Source organism: Ictalurus punctatus, chromosome 16, assembly GCF_001660625.3.
Source record: "Ictalurus punctatus breed USDA103 chromosome 16, Coco_2.0, whole genome shotgun sequence".
NCBI lineage: Eukaryota > Metazoa > Chordata > Actinopteri > Siluriformes > Ictaluridae > Ictalurus > Ictalurus punctatus.
In genome coordinates, this window is record NC_030431.2 from 26,437,782 (window position 1) to 26,457,504 (window position 19,723).

The 19,723-nt window shown below is 41.5% G+C and overlaps 1 protein-coding gene across 1 annotated transcript in view; it reads left to right on the top strand.

Moving 5' to 3' along the window:
• Window positions 1-288: 288 nt before the first annotated feature.
• The window catches only part of ugcg (UDP-glucose ceramide glucosyltransferase), a 29,777-nt gene continuing 10,342 nt past the window's right edge, over window positions 289-19,723 (top strand). The window contains exons 1-2 of the mRNA XM_017488659.3: window positions 289-448; window positions 8,537-8,678. Coding sequence (XP_017344148.1) covers window positions 351-448; window positions 8,537-8,678 — 240 coding nt within the window. The 5' untranslated portion in view covers window positions 289-350. The remainder of the gene's footprint in view (window positions 449-8,536; window positions 8,679-19,723) is intronic.

Sequence of the window (19,723 nt, forward strand, 5' to 3'; positions counted from 1 at the left end):
ATATATGTATATATGTATATATATATATATGTATATATATATATACGTATATATATATATATATATATAAGAGAGAGAGGGAAAGACAGAAAGTGTTGATGATGATGAGTTGAAGAGTATTATTTGTATAATATTGAAATCCTGCGGGTAATGCGGCGGCCAGGACATGGGGTGGGCGTGGCTTATGCAGAGGAAACGTCTGACGTCACCGACAATGCCCACGCCCATCACGCAGGCACTCCGCTGCAGGATGTTTTCTAGCCCCGCCCCCATCCGTCAGCACACAGGACTTCGGGGCCAATACGCACTCAGACACATTCACACACACTGCCCGGCGGTGTCTGTACACCATGGCCTTGCTGGAGCTCGCTATGCAAGGCTTCTCCATCTTCGGATTTATTTTATTTATTGTCCTCTGGCTCATGCATTTCATGTCCATTATCTACGTGTAAGTAGCGCGCGAGGCTGATTTATTATTGTGTGTGTGTGTTTGAATAATGTTCTCTTTTTATTAATAACATATTTATGTGTTTGCTATCTGTAGACCGCTTCATGCCTCGCAATGGAATATTTAGGGAATATTTATTCATTAGCGTTGATATTCGGAACCCAAACACATGCTCTATCACTATCACTATCACTATCATTATGCTAAGCTAAGGTAAGCTAACTCCATAGATTCTTTTTTTTCGTTTTTGTTTACCAGATTAGCCGTTTCTCTAGTTTAACCGTGTATCCTGAATTCTTATTTTCTTTTCTTGTTCGGTTTATTTAAAAAAATGTTCCAGTGGTTTAAATAAACCTTCTGCTCCTGGCACGAACATTCACATTAAACATTAACGTTAAAACATTTTAGCTAGCTTATCTTCTCTTGCTAACTCAGCGACTTAACCATAAATACCTCCTGAAATGTTATAATACACACAGGAAGTCTAAATATTTAATAAACCACTACACTATTAGTATAGTATCATGATTCGTGTAGTTTAAAAGATTATATATATATATATATATATATATATAGTTAAATCCAGGTGCTGTATTTACTCATTAGAACAGTAAATATATTTTTACCTATTTTTAAAACAATCTAGACACTTCTTTCGGATTAAAAGAGGATTAAATTTCACAATCGTTGTTTTAAAATGTCTTATTTGTTAGAAATGAGCTTATAAAGCTTGTAAAAACTCGCTGTTGTTCAGAGATTAAACCCCAATATCCACCGGAGGTCCTCCGGTTATATCGCGATACTAATCACATATGATCACGATACTACGATGATACCGCAGTTATATATTTAAAAAAAACAACACGAAATGTCCGAGTGTTTGTTGCTGAGGGTTTCTATGAGCGTATAAAACTTATCGGTTTGAGAAATGCAGGTTGTTGCAGAAATCGGATTGCTCGGATTAACTAAACGGCGTGAATTTGTAATTTAAAGTGTGTTTCTGATGGTTTTCGAACACTAACATGTTATGAAGTGGGTTTATATTGTGTGTGTGTGTGTGTGTGTGTGTGTGTGTGTGTGTGTGGTAATGGTGTGTTCTGGACCTGGATTACCACACATGCTTGCTCGATTTTCTGCCTCGTTGCACTAATTGGGGAAAAAACAAAGTCAGTTTTTATTTATTTATTTATTTATTTATTTTTTAAATGCACTGTTCTTCAGCAGTGTATTTAAATCCTCAAATGGTCTAATCTGAAAGTAAATGCGTAGAGCTTTACGGAGACGGGTTCTTTCCCCGGGTCTGGAGATCACACACAGGATCACACATTCCTACTTACTGACGTCTGGTCATGAGGCAGAGTTTAAAAACGGTCGAGCGAGCATCACATCGAGATCTCTCTCTCTCTCTCTCTACCTTCACGATCGTTTCCTTAAACTCAGCCGAAAGCACCAATACCGAAGAGATCTGATGTAGCTTAGATAGGTTAAATCTTCTCGTACGATTTCACAAGGAAATCGATCGATTAAATGAAACGGACAGGAAATACCCCCTCGCCGCTCTCGCTCTCTCTGTGAAGAATGTGCGTGTTTGTGCGAGCGTGTTTTCCGGATCTCGACGACCGATGATGTGAACAGAGCGAAAGAGAGGTTTTATTGCGATTAACTTAAAAAGTGGGGGTGAAACGATTTTGGTTGAATAGAATGTTGTATGGTTGTCATGGTAACATTTAAAAAAAAAATCACTTCCTGTACTCTGAACAGCGGTGGAGAAATGATTATCACGATGAATTATTAATACGTGATTTAATATCGGATTGTGTTTGCTGTAAGCGCGATACGTAACGATAACGTTAACGATACTTGCCGAGGACACGCTCTGTTCTTACTCGCGTGGAGCCACGTGGAGAAAAAAAAAACTCCCCAGTTTTGCTGTGGAAAATAAAAACGACTCGGGAAGAACATTTTTGTCCTTGACGCAACCAGAAAAATCTCTGCAGATCGTCACTGAAACATTCCCCGAAGATGATGTCATGTTTTACACTTATCCACATAACCATCTCCTCATACGTTGGGGTTGGATTACATTCTTTTAGCCCGGATAGTTCAGGTTCACAAGCAACTAGAGCACTCTTACACTCCGTGAGAGATTTTATAACGGCGTCGTTATGATTTTTACTTTTAACTTGAGTAAAAGTCCACGCTCTGTGTTTTCTTTCCTCACGTAAGGCTGCACTGACTTGCCCTACGTCGGAACTCGTCACGGTCTGACATTCAGGATTGTTACCGGATCCTTCTCTGTGATGTTGCACTTGAGTACGAGACGGGACTTGTCTTAGAACACCTTGCTTTCGCAACAGACGCACGCAATGTTAATCTCCACGCTCATCAATCACGTCACAAAGTCCTTCACTTCTCATCTTAGTGCTTGTGCGTGTATCCGCCTTACTGAAACTCCACATCCTCGCTCTTTTCCCTGGAATTCTTCATGCTTTAATGAGCCTGAGAAAGTTCCGGCAGGTCGGAGAGGCGTATCGGGTCGTAACGAGGCTTTTCGGGTGGTGAGAGCGGAGCGGGACGTGTTTCCTCTTCACTGTGATCCTTATATTTGATCGGTATATGTTTATTTCCTACACCGACAGGCGATTCGTTTTCTACGTTCGTCTACGCTCGTATGATTTAAATCATTTTTTCGGTTCTATGCACATTAGGCACGTGACCGATCCAAACGATGGACTCGGGCCAAGCCTGCGGTCCGACGTTTCTCCAACATACAGAATGTGAATCACACCCGAAGATAATATATAGCTGCGAGGGTTTCTCATCAGAATGGGGAAAAAATTCGCTGGACACGCCACGCCCTCAAGCGACATACTACAAGACACATGTCACCTGCTAGCGGGGATGGAGATCGTAGCTTCTTTGTTTTGCGTGAAGTGTCATAAGTTGGAGATACTAAATCCTAAAATGGCGGCTTGGTGTGAAATTGATTCTGTTGATTCATTTGTTGTTTGGTTTCGCTTTCACGCTGAGAATCAGTAAAGAGTCAGATGGAACCTCTGTGCGGAACCTCTGAACTTCCAGGTGAATCGACTCCTGAATCGAGTCGACTGTAGGAACCGAAACGACTACCCCGTGGTGTTTGGGGTGTTTGGGTAGCTCTGCAGGAATGCCGTGTGTGTTGTTGATACTTGGAGAAAATAAACATAAAATATTTCATACCTGTTATTTATATAATTTATCGAGTCGTTTATTTAGCGCCGGCTCCCGGTTTCCTCCTCGATTTCTACACACGCTTTTTGTTTGTTTTTCCAGCGTTGTAGTTTTGAAGGAGTTTGACGAGGACGTTTTCACCCCCCACCCACACACACACACACACACACACACACACCTCATTTGAATGATATTTTTTTGCTTTTTGTTTCCTGTAACTAAATGTAACGGATCCATAACCAAACCGAATCAAATAGTAAATCAATCAAAAGAATCAAATTTGCGCTGATTCAGAGTCGACGCACGGACTAATAGATGTGAACGCTCAGTAAATCTCAGACCTATTGTCTTTTATCATTTCGGTATTATTGATCTGTGGATGTTCTCTACGCTGTGGTCACACGGCAGGCGTTTCATCAGAGCAAATGCCAACACCTCCATCTTGCTGACTTCCTGTGTTGTAAAGCTGTGTGTGGCATTTGGCGCTAGTTTGATGTGCATGTCTCTGCTCTCTGTGTCGATCTAGTGTGTTTACTGTTCTCAGAATTAATCTCAGTTTAATCTTTAACCAGGTTTTAATCTAAAATCGTGTAAGAGAGTGAAAAATCAGGGTAAGAGGGGAATTTTTTTTTTAATGTTTATTTATAAATATTATATGGTGTGAAGAAGGTAGTAAAGAGAAGAAAAGAACAAATACCTACGCACAGAGCTCACAGAGGTGTTAACCACCCGTGGGCGTCTGTGAGCTCGCGTATGTATGTGGAAGAGGGCGGATAGCGTTTTCCTCTGAGTGAGTCACGCCACCCAGTGACGCAGCACAGAAGAAAACCGCTTAGCTACGTCATAGCTACTCGTAACGCAGTCATTTTTAAACTTACCGTCCTAACCACATAAACACTCGTTCTCAGGACCAAAACATTTACGTTTGATAACGAAACGTAAAAGATTTTTTACAAACAGACCATCAATATCGCACGGCATCTAAATGAAGGAATACCAGCGCAGCGTGACGTAACGAATACGTACTTCTTTTCACGTCAGCTCTAGTTCTTACGACAGCAGCGTGTCCGCTGCGCTCTGATTGGTCAGCGCTTGATTTGTAATTTGCATAAAGTTAAAACTAGCTACACCTGTAGTGAGTAATGCTGTGCGATGAGGCGATTATAATATCAATATCGTAATAATTATATCGTGATGTATAAAAGACCCCGGAAGGAGCCGATAGAATTAAAATATATTAAAAACATTAAAACGGTAGAGGTTATAATGGAGAATGCTTTTTCCTCCTTTTCTGTACACAGATTTTTTCTCCTTCTTTCGAGTGTTAAGTATTTGATGATATTAATTTAAAAAAAAATGTTTTAAAATAAGTTTGTACCGCATTAAAGTAGAGATGGCGAACAGAACAGAAGGTCTCTTGGGAATTTTATTGCGTTCCGATGGGAAAGAGTCCAGGTTCTTTCTGAAAGAGAGAGACGAGGTTCTGCATTCGAAGCTTATCCTCCTTTTCTTCTTCTTCTTCTGTTTTGTTTAGTTTTTTTGTGAATAGACGCAGCTGCAGCGTGTTCTCCAAACCAACTGGCTTCATTTCAGGAATTTTCACGGATAAATGCTCGGCGTGGAGGTCGAAGGATAACTTCAGTAATCAGATAAAACTCTGGAGGAGGAAAAATGTGTCGAGCTTTTTCTTTAAGGGTGAACAAAAATATTGGAATTTTATCGTAATGGAAATGTAGGATTCAAAATCACTTGTTATTAGACTCGTTTTCATTATTTTATCAGACATATTTGCGGAGGTACATTTTAACGGTAGCATTTACCGTTGTTGACTTTTCGTTGCTATGGCGATACGTTACGCCTTCTGTACATTTTCTAAATTTAAGAAGGGGGGGGAAAAAAACCTTTCATCCGAACTGAGTCACTGAAAGGGAAAGGGGCATGTATAAGATGTTTCTCATCTACGTTATTTTCACTTTGTTACGTGAACTTTGAGCTTTGACCTGTGAGTCTCACGAGCCAATGGCAAGCAGGAAGGCGGGACTATGGCCTGATTGGTCGGTAAAAAAAACTTTTTGCACACGTCTATCGGGGGGAAACGTTACTTCTACGTACGCATACTGTACAAAAGTACGATTTAACCGTACCGTTTACGGTTTTTGACTCGTTGCATCATATCCCTCCTTTCTAGGGTTTTTTTTTTTAAAAAAACTTGAGCAGCGAACAAACCGAACATAAAGAAAATATGTTTTTTAAACTCGAGTGCATCACGTGGTGATTTTTTTTCTCTCTCTTTCAGAAATGGTTTACTTAACTGATCGATAGAGTTATAATTATTTTTTTTATTTAAAAAAAAAAAATCGCATAAAAATTCACAAAAAGTTTACTGCTGAAAATCTGTTCTGAGAATTTTATTTGAAACATTTCAACAGATATCACAAAATATTAACATCAAAGCAGCCGTTCTCTGTTCAGTTTATAATGATTTGAATTCTTTTTATTTTTTCTTCCTAAAGCCTTATTCAGACAGGATTAGTGACCCATGTAGAGGTGTGGCCTGATCACTACCAGAGTGTCTGTATAGCACTTTACACCAGCGGGGTTTAGTGAAGACATCGAGTTCCTAACGTGTGTCATGTGACCTACTAATGGTCAGGCGTGACCACACCCCCTAGACAAGCGCCTATTATAAAGATTGAAACAATCGGTGTGTGTGTGTGTGTTACACATGGAGTTTATACATGGTGAAGACATGCCAACCTGTCTGAGTTTATATTTCAGAATTTCTAGACGTACTCTTAACGAACGCACACACACACACACACACACACGTCTGGAAAAACTACTTCCCCAGAAAGAACAGTTTCCTTTTGTTTTATACGGAGGACGAAGATTACACCTTAAAGTTTTACTTTCGTTTTCACCAGATTCAATACCGCTAGTTTTTTTTTTTTTTTTTTTTTTTTTTTTTTTTTTTTTTTTTTTTAAGACCAAGTTCTCATACTGTGGAAAATTTATACCTAGAACTGCTGTGTTTGTGTATACACACACACACACACACACACACACACACACACACACATACGTCATGGTGAAACTAACTGGAGTGTGTGTGTATGTGAAACTGGATCTACAGCTCAACCTGTTGGATCACCTCGTGTCTCTGATCCGTGTCTCTCTGTCTAACACACTGCATGATTCATACTGTATGCACACACACACACACACACACACACACACACACACACACACACACACACGCAGAGTTATGGGATCATCACGTTAGGTGGGGTAAAGATTCCAACTCCAAAATTACATCACGATCACAAACGTCCGAGTGGAAAAATCTCCAAAGATCTAAAAGGAACGGATTGTTCCAGACCGCTTGCGTCAAACAACTTTAAAATTCATTCAAACGAAGCAATTGTTCTTTCTTTCTTTTTTTTTCTTTTTTTAAACGATTATATGATCGGCTTAAATTTTGTACTGGATCTTTAAATTGTAAAATATTCAATGAAATCTACTTGCTGCTTTGTAAATGTCATTTTTCCTCCTTTTCAGTGTCTCTCCCCCAAACTCGGTTCCTCTCGGATTAGTTCTATCAGAGAAATGTCTTAAAATATCCTGGTAGGATAATCCTGCCACCGTGCTCCGTCGTGATCGACTTCACCGTCGTGAAAATGTTTAATAAATGTAATTATAGAAATGAGTAGAGCTTCTGAAAGACCGAACGCAGTGCTGTGTTTCCTGTCTGAAGATTATTAGCAGTAACGTGTGTGTGTTTACTCGGCGGAGAAAATATGCGAGTGCTCATCGCGTACTCGGATTGCCGCCATTTGTATCCACTGACTAAATATCTTAAGTTCTTTGTTTTTGCTTAAGATTAACGTTTGTGTAGCGATCAGTATTTGGGTTTTAACTGCTGGTTAAACCAATATACGTAGGCATTTGTGTTGCAAGGATTGATTACTGTGTGTGTGAGTGTGTGAGAGAGAGAGAGTGCGTGATATAAAAATCTATCCATTGTGTGGTAATGAGCGTGCAGGATTTAACCCATAGGGAGTTTCTACATCTGTAAAGCTGTGTAAATCTCTTGGTATTTAGTGAGCTTCTATTAAAGGTGTGTCTCAACAACCTGTTAAAAAACTACTTCAGTGATACGTTATTGCGCAGCTGCCAAACACGCCAATCCTACAGAAGACAAACTGAGCCACAAACGACAAAATAACGACCAAACGGCGTGCGGTGGATCTTCCAGTAACGCAGCCCGGCCACCGCAGAATGTCAGCTACCCCAGACACGCACTAACTCCTCCTTCTCTTATAGGGCGTCTTTACTTTTGTCCTCATTGAGCTGCTAGTCTTCGTCTTAATTAATGGTTTTGTTTTCTTTCAGATTATTAATGTGACGTGGCGGAGTTTCACAGAACGTTCAATAAACTGAAATAAACAATTTAAATGTAACTGTGATTCACATGTATAAATTATATATATATATATATATGTATATGTATATAAATAATACACGCACAACAATTTTGACAATTGTACGTTTTTAAGCTGATTAATCGAGGTTCACGTTAGTGAGCCAAGTTATATACGGTGAATACTCCAGGAACCAATCGTAGGATACGGCCCCGCCCCCCTCCACCCAACCAGCTGCATTAGATCTCCTGCCAGACGATTTACGAATGAATTTGTTCGGATCTTCGCGTGATCAGTGACTCGATGAGCAGGGTTTTTTTTTTTTTTAAAGGTCCAAAATTTGGACGTGACGCCTCTTCGACGCCGCGCTTTAGAGATTGACGTGGTTCCTGTATCTGGTTTCTATGGAGACCGTAGCGCTAAAGCTCGCTAAACGCGTTAATTTCTCCCTCCACAGCCGCTTGCATCTCAATAAGAAGAGCGGAGATAAACAGCCGTACAGCAAACTGGCCGGAGTGTCTCTGCTCAAACCTCTGAAGGGCGTCGACCCGAATCTCGTCAGTAACCTCGAGACCTTCTTCGAGCTCGACTACCCCAAGGTAAGAAAAAAGCTCCTCTGATCTCGAGATCGCGATCAGTTATGTTACGATATCGGCAGCATCAATTAGAAGGAAAAAAAAATCAAAAATTTCCTTCTTCAGTAGTGTAAGTATTTCCTTTTTTACTTTAATTTTATGATTCAGTTTGAAAGCGATTCTTGATGCATTAATTATTTAAAATAAAAATTCCGCATGTTTTAGGTTCTCATGTTGAAGTTTAAGTTTATTAAAACACGAATCATGAATTTTTATTATTATTTTTTTTTTTTGGCTAAATGACCCTAATCTACACACACTAAAAGTAGGTTTATAGTAAGAAATATAAAATATTTGTAACAATAAATGAATAAAAATCAATCTGGAACATTAAAGTGAATGATACGAGGGTTTCGTTTGTTTTTATTTGTATGATGCGTTGCACTTTTTATCGTATTAATATAGACTCAGTTAGGACTGAGCGATACTGACAAAAAAAAATCACGTGATAATGTTATACGAAACGCAATATATACAGTTCCCTCCATTAATATTGGCACCCTTGGTAAATATGAGCAAAGAAGGCTGTGAAAAATTTTGTTGTTTAAACTTTTGATCTTTTGTTTAAAAAATAAATTCACAAAAATCCTCTGCTCTCATGGATATCAAACAATTACAAACACAACACGGGTTTATCCAAAAATATCTCTGTAAGATATAGGTGTACAGCAATTATTGGCACCCCTATGAATTCGTATATGAGAAATATGTTTGAAGTGTATTCCCACTGATGTTTTACTTTTCTTTTTTTTAGTACACCTGGGTGACTAGGAACAGGAAATTGTTCAACCATGACTTCCTGTTTCACAAGGGTATAAATATGAGGTAACACACAGGCCAAACTCCCTTAGTCATTCATAACAATGGGTAAGAGCGAGGAATGTAGCTGTGATGTGCGGCAAAAGGTTGTTAAGCTTCACACAATGGGGCGTGGCTATAAGAAAATAGCACAAGCATTGAAAACGCCCGTTTCACCATCAGGGCAATAATTAAGAAGTTCCAGTCAACTGGAAATGTTATGAATGGACCTGGAATTGGACGTGTGTCTGTATCGTCTCAACGCACTGTGAAGAGGACGGTTCGAGTGGATAAAACATCTCCAAGGATCACAGCTGGAGAACTGCAGAAGTTAGTCGTGTCTTGGGGTCAGAAAGTCTCCAAAACTACAATCTGAAGTCACCGACATCACCACAAGCTGTTTGGAAGAGTTTCAGGAAAAAAGCCTCTACTCTCATCCAAAAACAAACTCGAGCGTCTTCAGTGTGCAGACACGACTGGAGCTTCAGATGGGATCGGGTTCTACGGTCAGATGAAACCAGAATAGAGCTTTTTGGTAATAAACACAGAGGTGGGTTTGGAGCACACAGAGAGGTAGCCGTATGGAAAAGTCCCTCATGCCCACGGTTAAATATGGAGGAGGATCTTTAATGTTTTGGGGCTGTTTTTCTGCAGAGGACCTGGACATTTTGTTAGGATACATGGCATCATGGACTCCATCAAATATCAACAGATATTAAATGAAAACCTGACTGCCTCTGACAGAAAGATTCAAATGTGCCGTGGTTGGATCTTCCAGCAGGACAATGATCCAAAACATCATCAAAATCAACACAGAAATGGTTTACTGACCACAAAATCAAGGTCCTGCCCTGACCATCCCAGTCCCCTGACCTGAACCCCATAGAGGACCTGTGGGGTGAACTGAAGAGGAGAGTCCACCAGCGTGGACCTGACATGTGAAGGATCTGGAGAGGTTCTGTACGGAGGAACGATCTGATCCCTCACCATGTATTCTCCAACCTCATCAGTGTTATAGGAGACTCAGAGCTGTTATCTTGGAAAAGGGAGGTAGCACAAAGTATTGACTAAAAGGGTGTCAATAATTGTTGCACACCTATATTTAACAAAGATTATACCGTAATTTTCGGACTATTGAGCGCACCTGAATATAAGCCGCACCCACTAACTTTAAAAAGAAAAAAAATTTGTACATATATAGGCCGCACTTGTCTATAAGCCGCAGGTGTCCATGTTGTAACATGAGATATTTACACAGAAATTATATTATTTACACTTAATTTTTTAAAAACTTTTAATTAAATACGTACCGTAAATGCTTTTTTCCGAACAGTGCCTGTAACACTGCTGGTTAAAAAAATAAAAAATACAGTTTCCTACCAGGAAAAGTCACTGATCGCTATCTTCATCTTCCTCCTGCGCACTAAAACCACTAAAGTCGTCTTCTTCAGTGTCGGAATCGAACCGCCTCAGAATCACCGGCACTTCGTCACACACTTCCTCAGTCTCTCTTTCGTTGTCGCTCTCGATGTCACTTACGTCTCGAGGTAAATTCGCCCTTGAGCGTGTGCTGTCCTCTTCATCACGCAGCAGTCCAGCCTTTCAAAACCCGCTGGTGATGGTAGATTTTATGACACTGCTCCACGCTGTTCGGATCCACTGGCAGACTGGAGCAAAAGCTGCTCTTCGCATGCTATTTCCTTCTTCCACAGCCAGATCGATTGCCTTTAACTTGAAAGCTGCATCATAGGCATTTCTTCGTGTGTTTTCCGTGATGAGGGGGTGTGCATGAAGCGCAAAATGACCGATCTGAAGAATTTAGTGTGAGTGCGTTTGATTTAATTCAAACAGTTTCATTGGTCCACTGTGACCTGTTCGATAATTTCATCGGTCCGATGTGACGAGGCTAAATGTTTTGGCGGCGTGAAGCTCGTCAGCACGTAAAAATCCATAAATTAGCCGCGTCATTGTTTAAGCCGCAGTGTTCAAAGCGTGTGACAAAAGTAGCGGCTTATAGTCCGGAAATTACGGTATTTGGATAAACCCGTGTTGTGTTTATAATTGTTTGAGAGCAGAGTATTTTTGTGAATTTATTTAAACAAAAGGTTAAACAATAAAGACCATTTTTCACAGCCTTCTTTGCTCATATTTATTAAGGGTGCCAATATTAATGGACAAAACCGTATAATGAAAAACTGGCAGCAAAAAGTCACTTAAAAATATTTTTAGTTGCTGAATCCCTGGGGTTTGTGTGAAGACTCAGGTGATCTGTGTATCAGAGGGATTGTGTGTGGTTTTAATTGGCTCTAAACTCGTTTAGTCGGGTGTTCCCGCAGGACACACACACACACACGCGCGCACACACACACACACACATGCTCTTATCACTCAGTGACTCATTATTAATGACTTAGAACAAACCTCACCTGACAAGGAGTTGTGTGTGTGTTTGTGTGTGTGTGTGAGAGAGAGAGAGAGAGAGAGAGAGAAAATAGAAGAGATTATTTATCTTGAGAGATTTATTTAATAATTTAAACAGTAACATGGAGGTGATTTATAAATCACAGATGTTCTCGCTCTCTCTCTGCATTTTACTCTGGAGTTTACTTTGGGTTTCAGTACTACTTTTCAGTACTACTGCACATTGTGTGTGTGTGTGTGTGTGTGTGTGTGTGTGTGTGTGTGTGTGTGTGTGTACAGTGGTACTGAGTCTCACGGGGTTAGTTGTTTGACTAGACCAGGTGAGTGTTGGGGGGCAGAAGGTGTGGAGTAGGGCTGCAACTAACGATTATTTTCCTTTTTTATTATTTATTTATTTATTTATTTATTTTAATCGGATGCACGCTTTTTGTGCATCCATAAAAAAAAGCATAAATACTTATATATAATGTATACACACACACTAAGTATAAACAGTAAGCTGAAGAAAGTCGGTGTCGGTGACTCTGGGTCTCTGGTAAAGCTAGCGGCGTCACATTACGTGCGTATGACGTCGTGCGCTACTTACTAGGAAGCGGTTTACACTTCCTTTTGAGAAGATATTACCTGTCTAAAATCCACACACTAGACGGTAGAGTACACGGTGCATAGTGTAAGTGTACAGTACTTCATTTAGGACACAACTTTAGTATTCACTCTTCGAAGCGCGAAGTAACGTAATGAGTAAACTCCCCCGTGCCGCGCAGACCAACTAATCCATAATGAGATTCATTGACCGTGATTTTCAGTTGTTGCAGCTCTAGTGTTGAGTAATCTGACTGCCTCAGGGAAGAAACTGTTGCGGAGTCTGCTGCTGGTGGCACGGATGCTCCTGTACCTTCTGTCAGGTGGCAGGAGGGGGAAGAGTCCATGAAAATGGTCAGAGGGTCGTCCGCGATACTGGTGGCTTTGTGGATGCAGCGGTTGTTGAAGGAGGTGTCGATGGTGCGTAGGCAGACCCTGAGGATCTTTTCAGATGTCCTCACGATTCTCTCTAGGGTCTTGCGGTCAGAGCCTGTGCAGTTCCGGTAACACACAGTGAGACAGCTGGTCAGGACGCTCTCTCTCCCTCTGTAGAAGGAGGTGAGGATGGGAGGGGGAAGTCACTCTCTTCAGCCTCCACAGGAAGTGGACGCACTGCTGGAACTTCTTGGTTAGCAGGTGGTGTTGAGAGTCCAGGAGAGCTCCTCAGTCATGCACACACCAAGCTAGATGATGAGGGGATTGGTGTCTTTGCTCAACTCTTGGTAATTCAGAGCTTTATAATGATATGAGTGTGGGTCGCTGAATGAATATCGGCTTAATTCAGCTCAGCATGCGTTGTTCGTGGTGTTTCTGTGCATCTCTCTCTCTCTCTCTCTCTCTCTCTCTCTCTCTCTCTCTCTCTCTCTCTCTCTCCCCGAATCCCACATACTCTCTCCATCCCAGATAATCTTTTACCTTCGATCCCAGACAGCTTCTCCTTCCCTGATCCCAGATGGGATTTTAGAACTGATCGGGAAAATTTGAACATGGAAACCCTGATGCTCAGCTTCTGAAGCACGGGTTCTAAAATTAAAAAAAGAAAAAAAGTGTGTGGTGTTTTAATTACACCAGGCTTGTTCCTCTAATGCAGTACACATCTGGAGTGCAGCAGTGTTTGTGTGTAAATCTATAGCCATGTGGAAGTATAAGGTTGGGTTAAACCACACTGTTACACACTGAGGAGTTCAGTAATGGAGTTTATTCTCATGTCTGCTCCTCCGGCCATGTTTTTCTTTCCTGTGCTCATGTGGCTGCAAGTTCACTTTCCTGAGATTTGAATAGGTGCGATGTGCAGCATTTCCCTTGCAAATGCGTTTGTGTGTTATCTCTGAGCTTCATCCGGAGCATACCAGCGGTTCTCTCACAGAGCATCACGCTAAAGGGCTCCTTGTGAAATATCCGGACCGGTGAACCGAGAGATCGCAGTGTTTACAGTCTTCCCAGCGTGTGAGGATCAACACCACGTCATCACACTGTAGCCGTGTTACTGTTTCTGTTTTTAAACTCAAACACACCCCTTGGGCTTTGTCGCTAACTAATTAAACCCTGTGTAAGGAACACACTGTTGTTCTGTCCAGGCGTGTCCGTCACATCAGCGGGAACCTGATGAGGGCTTGCGGCTCCTAGGTCACCTTTTGAAGCTGCCAGTTGATCAGGTCACGCTGTTTTGGCCCCCCTCGACCCCATCACCAATGGAACATTTTAGACCGAAACACAAATCACCTCCTGTACGGTTCTGTGTTCAAACACGTACCAGTTGGTTATTAGTGGGCGTGTCCCTTGACTATCTCGGGTTACTTGGCTTATAAGTACTTGGCCATGGACATGTGTAAAACCAATCACCTAGACCACATGTTTATGTCACAGACAGATTGATAGATGGATGGAAAAATTTAGATATTAGAATGCAGTAGATAAATGGATGGAATAAATGGATAGACGATTGGGTGGATTTGTGCTTTGATGGATGGATGGTTAGGGGGTAGTTGGATAGATGATTGGATGGATCCATGATATGATGGGTAGTTGGATGAATGGTTAGGTGAGTAGATGAATGAGTAGGAACAGGGATAGATGATTGGATGGATACTTGGTTCGATTGCTGGTTAGGTGTGCGGATGGATGGATAGGTGGGTGGATGGATAGATGTGTAGGCTTGAATGGATGTAGGAAGAGGGATGAATGATTGAATGGATACATGGTTTGATGGCTGTTTAGATGGGTTAGGTGGATGGATGGGATGGGTTAGGTGGATGGATGGGATGGGTTAGGTGGATGGATGGATGGGATGGGTTAGGTGGATGGATGGGATGGGATGGGTTAGGTGGATGGATGGATGGGATGGGTTAGGTGGATGGATGGGATGGGTTAGGTGGATGGATGGGATGGGATGGGATGGGTTAGGTGGATGGGATGGGATGGGTTAGGTGGATGGATGGGATGGGATGGGATGGGTTAGGTGGATGGATGGGATGGGATGGGATGGGTTAGGTGGATGGATGGGATGGGATGGGTTAGGTGGATGGATGGGATGGGATGGGTTAGGTGGATGGATGGGATGGGATGGGTTAGGTGGATGGATGGATGGGATGGGTTAGGTGGATGGATGGGATGGGATGGGTTAGGTGGATGGATGGGATGGGATGGGATGGGTTAGGTGGATGGATGGGATGGGATGGGTTAGGTGGATGGATGGATGGGATGGGTTAGGTGGATGGATGGGATGGGATGGGTTAGGTGGATGGATGGGATGGGATGGGATGGGTTAGGTGGATGGATGGGATGGGATGGGTTAGGTGGATGGATGGGATGGGATGGGTTAGGTGGATGGATGGGATGGGATGGGTTAGGTGGATGGATGGGATGGGATGGGTTAGGTGGATGGATGGGATGGGATGGGTTAGGTGGATGGATGGATGGATGGGATGGGATGGGTTAGGTGGATGGATGGGATGGGATGGGTTAGGTGGATGGATGGATGGATGGGATGGGTTAGGTGGATGGATGGATGGATGGGATGGGTTAGGTGGATGGATGTATGGGATGGGATGGGTTAGGTGGATGGATGGATGGGATGGGATGGGTTAGGTGGATGGATGGATGGGATGGGATGGGTTAGGTGGATGGATGGGATGGGTTAGGTGGATGGATGGATGGATGGGATGGGTTAGGTGGATGGATGGATGGGATGGGTTAGGTGGATGGATGGGATGGGATGGGTTAGGTGGATGGATTGATGGATGGGATGGGTTAGGTGGATGTATGGGATGGGATGGGTTAGGTGGATGTATGGGATGGGATGGGTTAGGTGGATGTATGGGATGGGATGGGTTAGGTGGATGTATGGGATGGGATGGGTTAGGTGGATGGATGGATGGATGGGATGGGTTAGGTGGATGGATGGATGGGATGGGTTAGGTGGATGGATGGGATGGGATGGGTTAGGTGGATGGATTGATGGATGGGATGGGTTAGGTGGATGTATGGGATGGGATGGGTTAGGTGGATGTATGGGATGGGATGGGTTAGGTGGATGGATGGATGGATTGACTCATGTTGGTGTGGGAATGACCGTGTGCAGTGTTTCTGGTGAACACTTGCAGGGTCTGATTCGGGGAAACCATCAGGAACCAGAAACATTGAAATGATGAACATTTGAGTCCTTGTGTAAAAAAAAGAACCGCACACTCGTCTCTCAGTTCCCCCTGCCATCGCTTCACTTCTCTTTAGCAAACTTTTTTCATTCTGAGTAATGTTTGTGTCTCAGCTGCTTCACTTCCTGTCTCTGAGAGAACAATCAACTTAATATAATATTGAATCACACAGACTCCACCATCTTCCTCACCTTCCTCTTCCTCCATGTTTACTGGATAGAGGCGGAGCTTTCTCTCTCTCTGTGTGTGTGTGTGTGTGTGTGTGTGTGTGTGTGTGTGTGTGTGTGTGTGTTGTTGTGTTGATTTATAAAGATCTCTCTTGTTGGCCAACTGAATCGAATCTCGTGGGAGAAGAGAATGTTGAGAATAGCAGAAATGTTGCCGTGAGGTCTGTAAAGAGGAAATGTTCTTTTCCTAAAGTGAACACTCTTCCTAATTCTTTTAGTTATTATAATGATAATTATTTTTCATCAGTTCTGCTCTCTCCTGCGCGAGACTGCCTGGTAGCTTTCTCATGTGACAGTGCGTGTTTTTGTGTTCTGATCCTGCTGACTCAGCTCCACCTCCACTCAGCACTTTAATATCTAACTCGTGTCACTTTATTAGAAATAAATCACTAAGCTTTTCCTGTCCCTGAAGATAAGGTGCGTACTCGTCAGACCTGTGTGACGAGGACAAAAAGAACTTTTCATATGCGAGAGTATTTGTGAGCCTGAGATTTATAAATCTGAATATTTACTCTGGACTTTCGATCTGTCTCAGCCAATCAGGAGTCGAGGAACGGCTGTGCGTCACGCCGAGCAGATCTGATATTCTTATCATTCAACCTCACACCTTGAAACTTGGAAAATCCTAATCCCAGAAGACGAGGACGAGGTTTTGTCAGAGAACTCGGAGAATCACAGAGAGTTTATTTCCCTGAATCTGCATTTTGTTAGGATACATGGCATCATGGAGCTTGGGAAGTGTTCCTGAGAACCTGCGTTTTCCCAGCATTGTCTTTTGCATCGCACGATTTGCATCTGTAAGACGTAGAGCGTTCACGTCCAGCTCTGTGTCTCACGGTAGCGGCTTCACGCACGGTTCCTGTAACGTGTCGTGTGCGTCACATTAGGACACGAGACAAGGAATTCTGTGTTAATGAACATTCCTGACCGTCTCCATCACCTGTCAGGATTCCCCATCACCGCCCCATTTCTTTCTCCTGGGATCAGAGCGAGGCTGACGGCGTGGACGTGTCGGAGCTCGTCAGAGTCAAGATCCGGAGCTTCGTCTCCACGCAGTAAACTCCTCCTGAATGTAAACGTTATTTTAAGCTTCTCAGACGAGATCGAAATCTGGTTTATTTATTTAAAAACGATTCCAAGCTGCAGACAAGCTCTGTGTCTGTCTGTCTGTCCATCTGTCCATCTGTCATTGTATTTATGTATCCTTGGCCTAACAGCTCTGATCGGTTTTTACTCTGATAACGAACATCAATGTGTTTGAGTTTTCATGAAAGATCATATATGGGTCTAACTCTAACCCTGGGCCTTAAAAACATTTCTCACACATGGAATGCTTCATGAAATAAAATGCAGGTTTGACAACACTGCATTAAAAAAATTGATAAAACTAAGTTTGACGATACTTTTTATTTAATTTCTAAAAAAAAAAATTAAATTAAAACCGAAAAGGAGAAAAGATAATAATTCTTAAATAATAAAAAAATTGAAATAGGCAGATAATAGTAAAATAAATAACGAAAAATATTCTAACAATATTAAGTTATTATTTTAAATACATTTTTTATATATTTACATACAATGTTATATATATATATAAAATGTATTTATTTTAAATATATTTTTTTATATATTTACATACAATAACAAATATATATATTAGTGTAAAAGTAAGGCAAATTTAAAAAAAAAAAGGAAAAAGCTATAACTAGTTAGAATATAAAGTGAGTAAATAACAATAGTAACATTTTATTATTTATTAAATGAATAACTTCTTGTTTATAATAATGACGAAAGTTTTATGTGCAGTTAGAGTTTGTAATTAATAATTTTTTTTAAAAAGGTTAACCTGCGATATCTCAGTGTATCGACATCATAACACCAACAGCAGTATTGTGTGTGTGTGTGTGTGTGTGTGTGTGCGCGCATTCTTAATAGTTTCTGTGTTTGGTTTGTGTATCTCGTTTAAGATTAAAAACACAACCAGGAAGTGGTTATAAAGAGTCGTTCCCTCACCATCGTCTCTCTTTTTCTGACCAATCAGAATCCAGAATTCAGCATCTGTGTGGTAGAACATGTTCCAGTGAGAGTGAGTAATGATCACCTGCGTTCTGAAACATCGCGGTCACTTTAACCTGCTTTACTCACGCGAGCGGCTTGGCGTACGCCGCTCACGCCTTTTATTTATTCGTGTTTTCTAAAAGTAAAAAAGGCGAAAAACAATCCCATAATAAACTGTTCCTTCTTCTTCTTTTGCTTTTGCTCCAGTGTGGTTTAGGTGCTGAATATATAATTTATTTATTTATTTAATTATAGCAGCTCTGAACTGATGATGATGATGATGATGATGATAAAGAAATGTTGGTTTCCTGTTTGTTTTTCGTTTGCATGTCCGTGTTTACAGAAGCGTTCAGGAAACAGCAGTGTCACGTTTCTGTTTGGAATCCGTTCTAGTCTAAATCACAACCTCAAATAAATCAACACGGCAGGGGACAGGACACGGGTCTGAATTAAACAGAACATTAGAATAAAGCACAAACAAACAGCCGAACCTTAGAATGAGAACGCTGCTGTGTTTGTTTTACGCCATGTACTGTTTATTACAACTGCCTGGAAGCAGCTGGAAGTCTGAGATAGATATATATATATATATATATATAATGGTTATGTTATAAGGAGCCATTTTATTAAATTTATTTATTAACATCTGTATGTTGTCACATCGCTCAGCTAATGCAAACAGTGACAGCAGTTTGTTATAGTAGCTAGCTTGGGTACTATAGGTACTGCAGGTACTGCAAACTCTTATATGATGTATAAAGTGTAATGTACTCCAGCACTATAATCAAATATCTGAATTTGAGTGTGTGTGTGTGTGTGTGTGTGTGTGTGTGTATGAGAGAGAGAGAGAAATAAACACCCTCAGTTAGCAGACACGGGATGATTGTTTAGCTCTGATTGTGGTTTTGTAGAACACAGTGTTAGAACTCGCTCGGTCACACTCGACATGTTCTCTAAATAGAGTGTGTGTGTGTGTGTGTGTGTGTGTGTGTGTGGTCGGTCAAGTTCTTCACAATTGTTTGAAAGTCTGCAGCATTCAATACACCATCTAATGATGCAGTGTGTGTTCCTGTGCGCAACGTTTCTCTTCTCTCGTCTGTTCCTCTCGCCACACACAGCGTCCTCCATCTTAACGCTCGGATTGGACGGGTTTAAAATGTGCCAGTTTTTCCAGAATAAACGTCTGCAGAGGGTTTCATCTTCAGCTGGAGTTGATGAGATGAGATGAGAGAAACGGGCTGGGCGATCTCGTATCGATTATCTCTCTCAT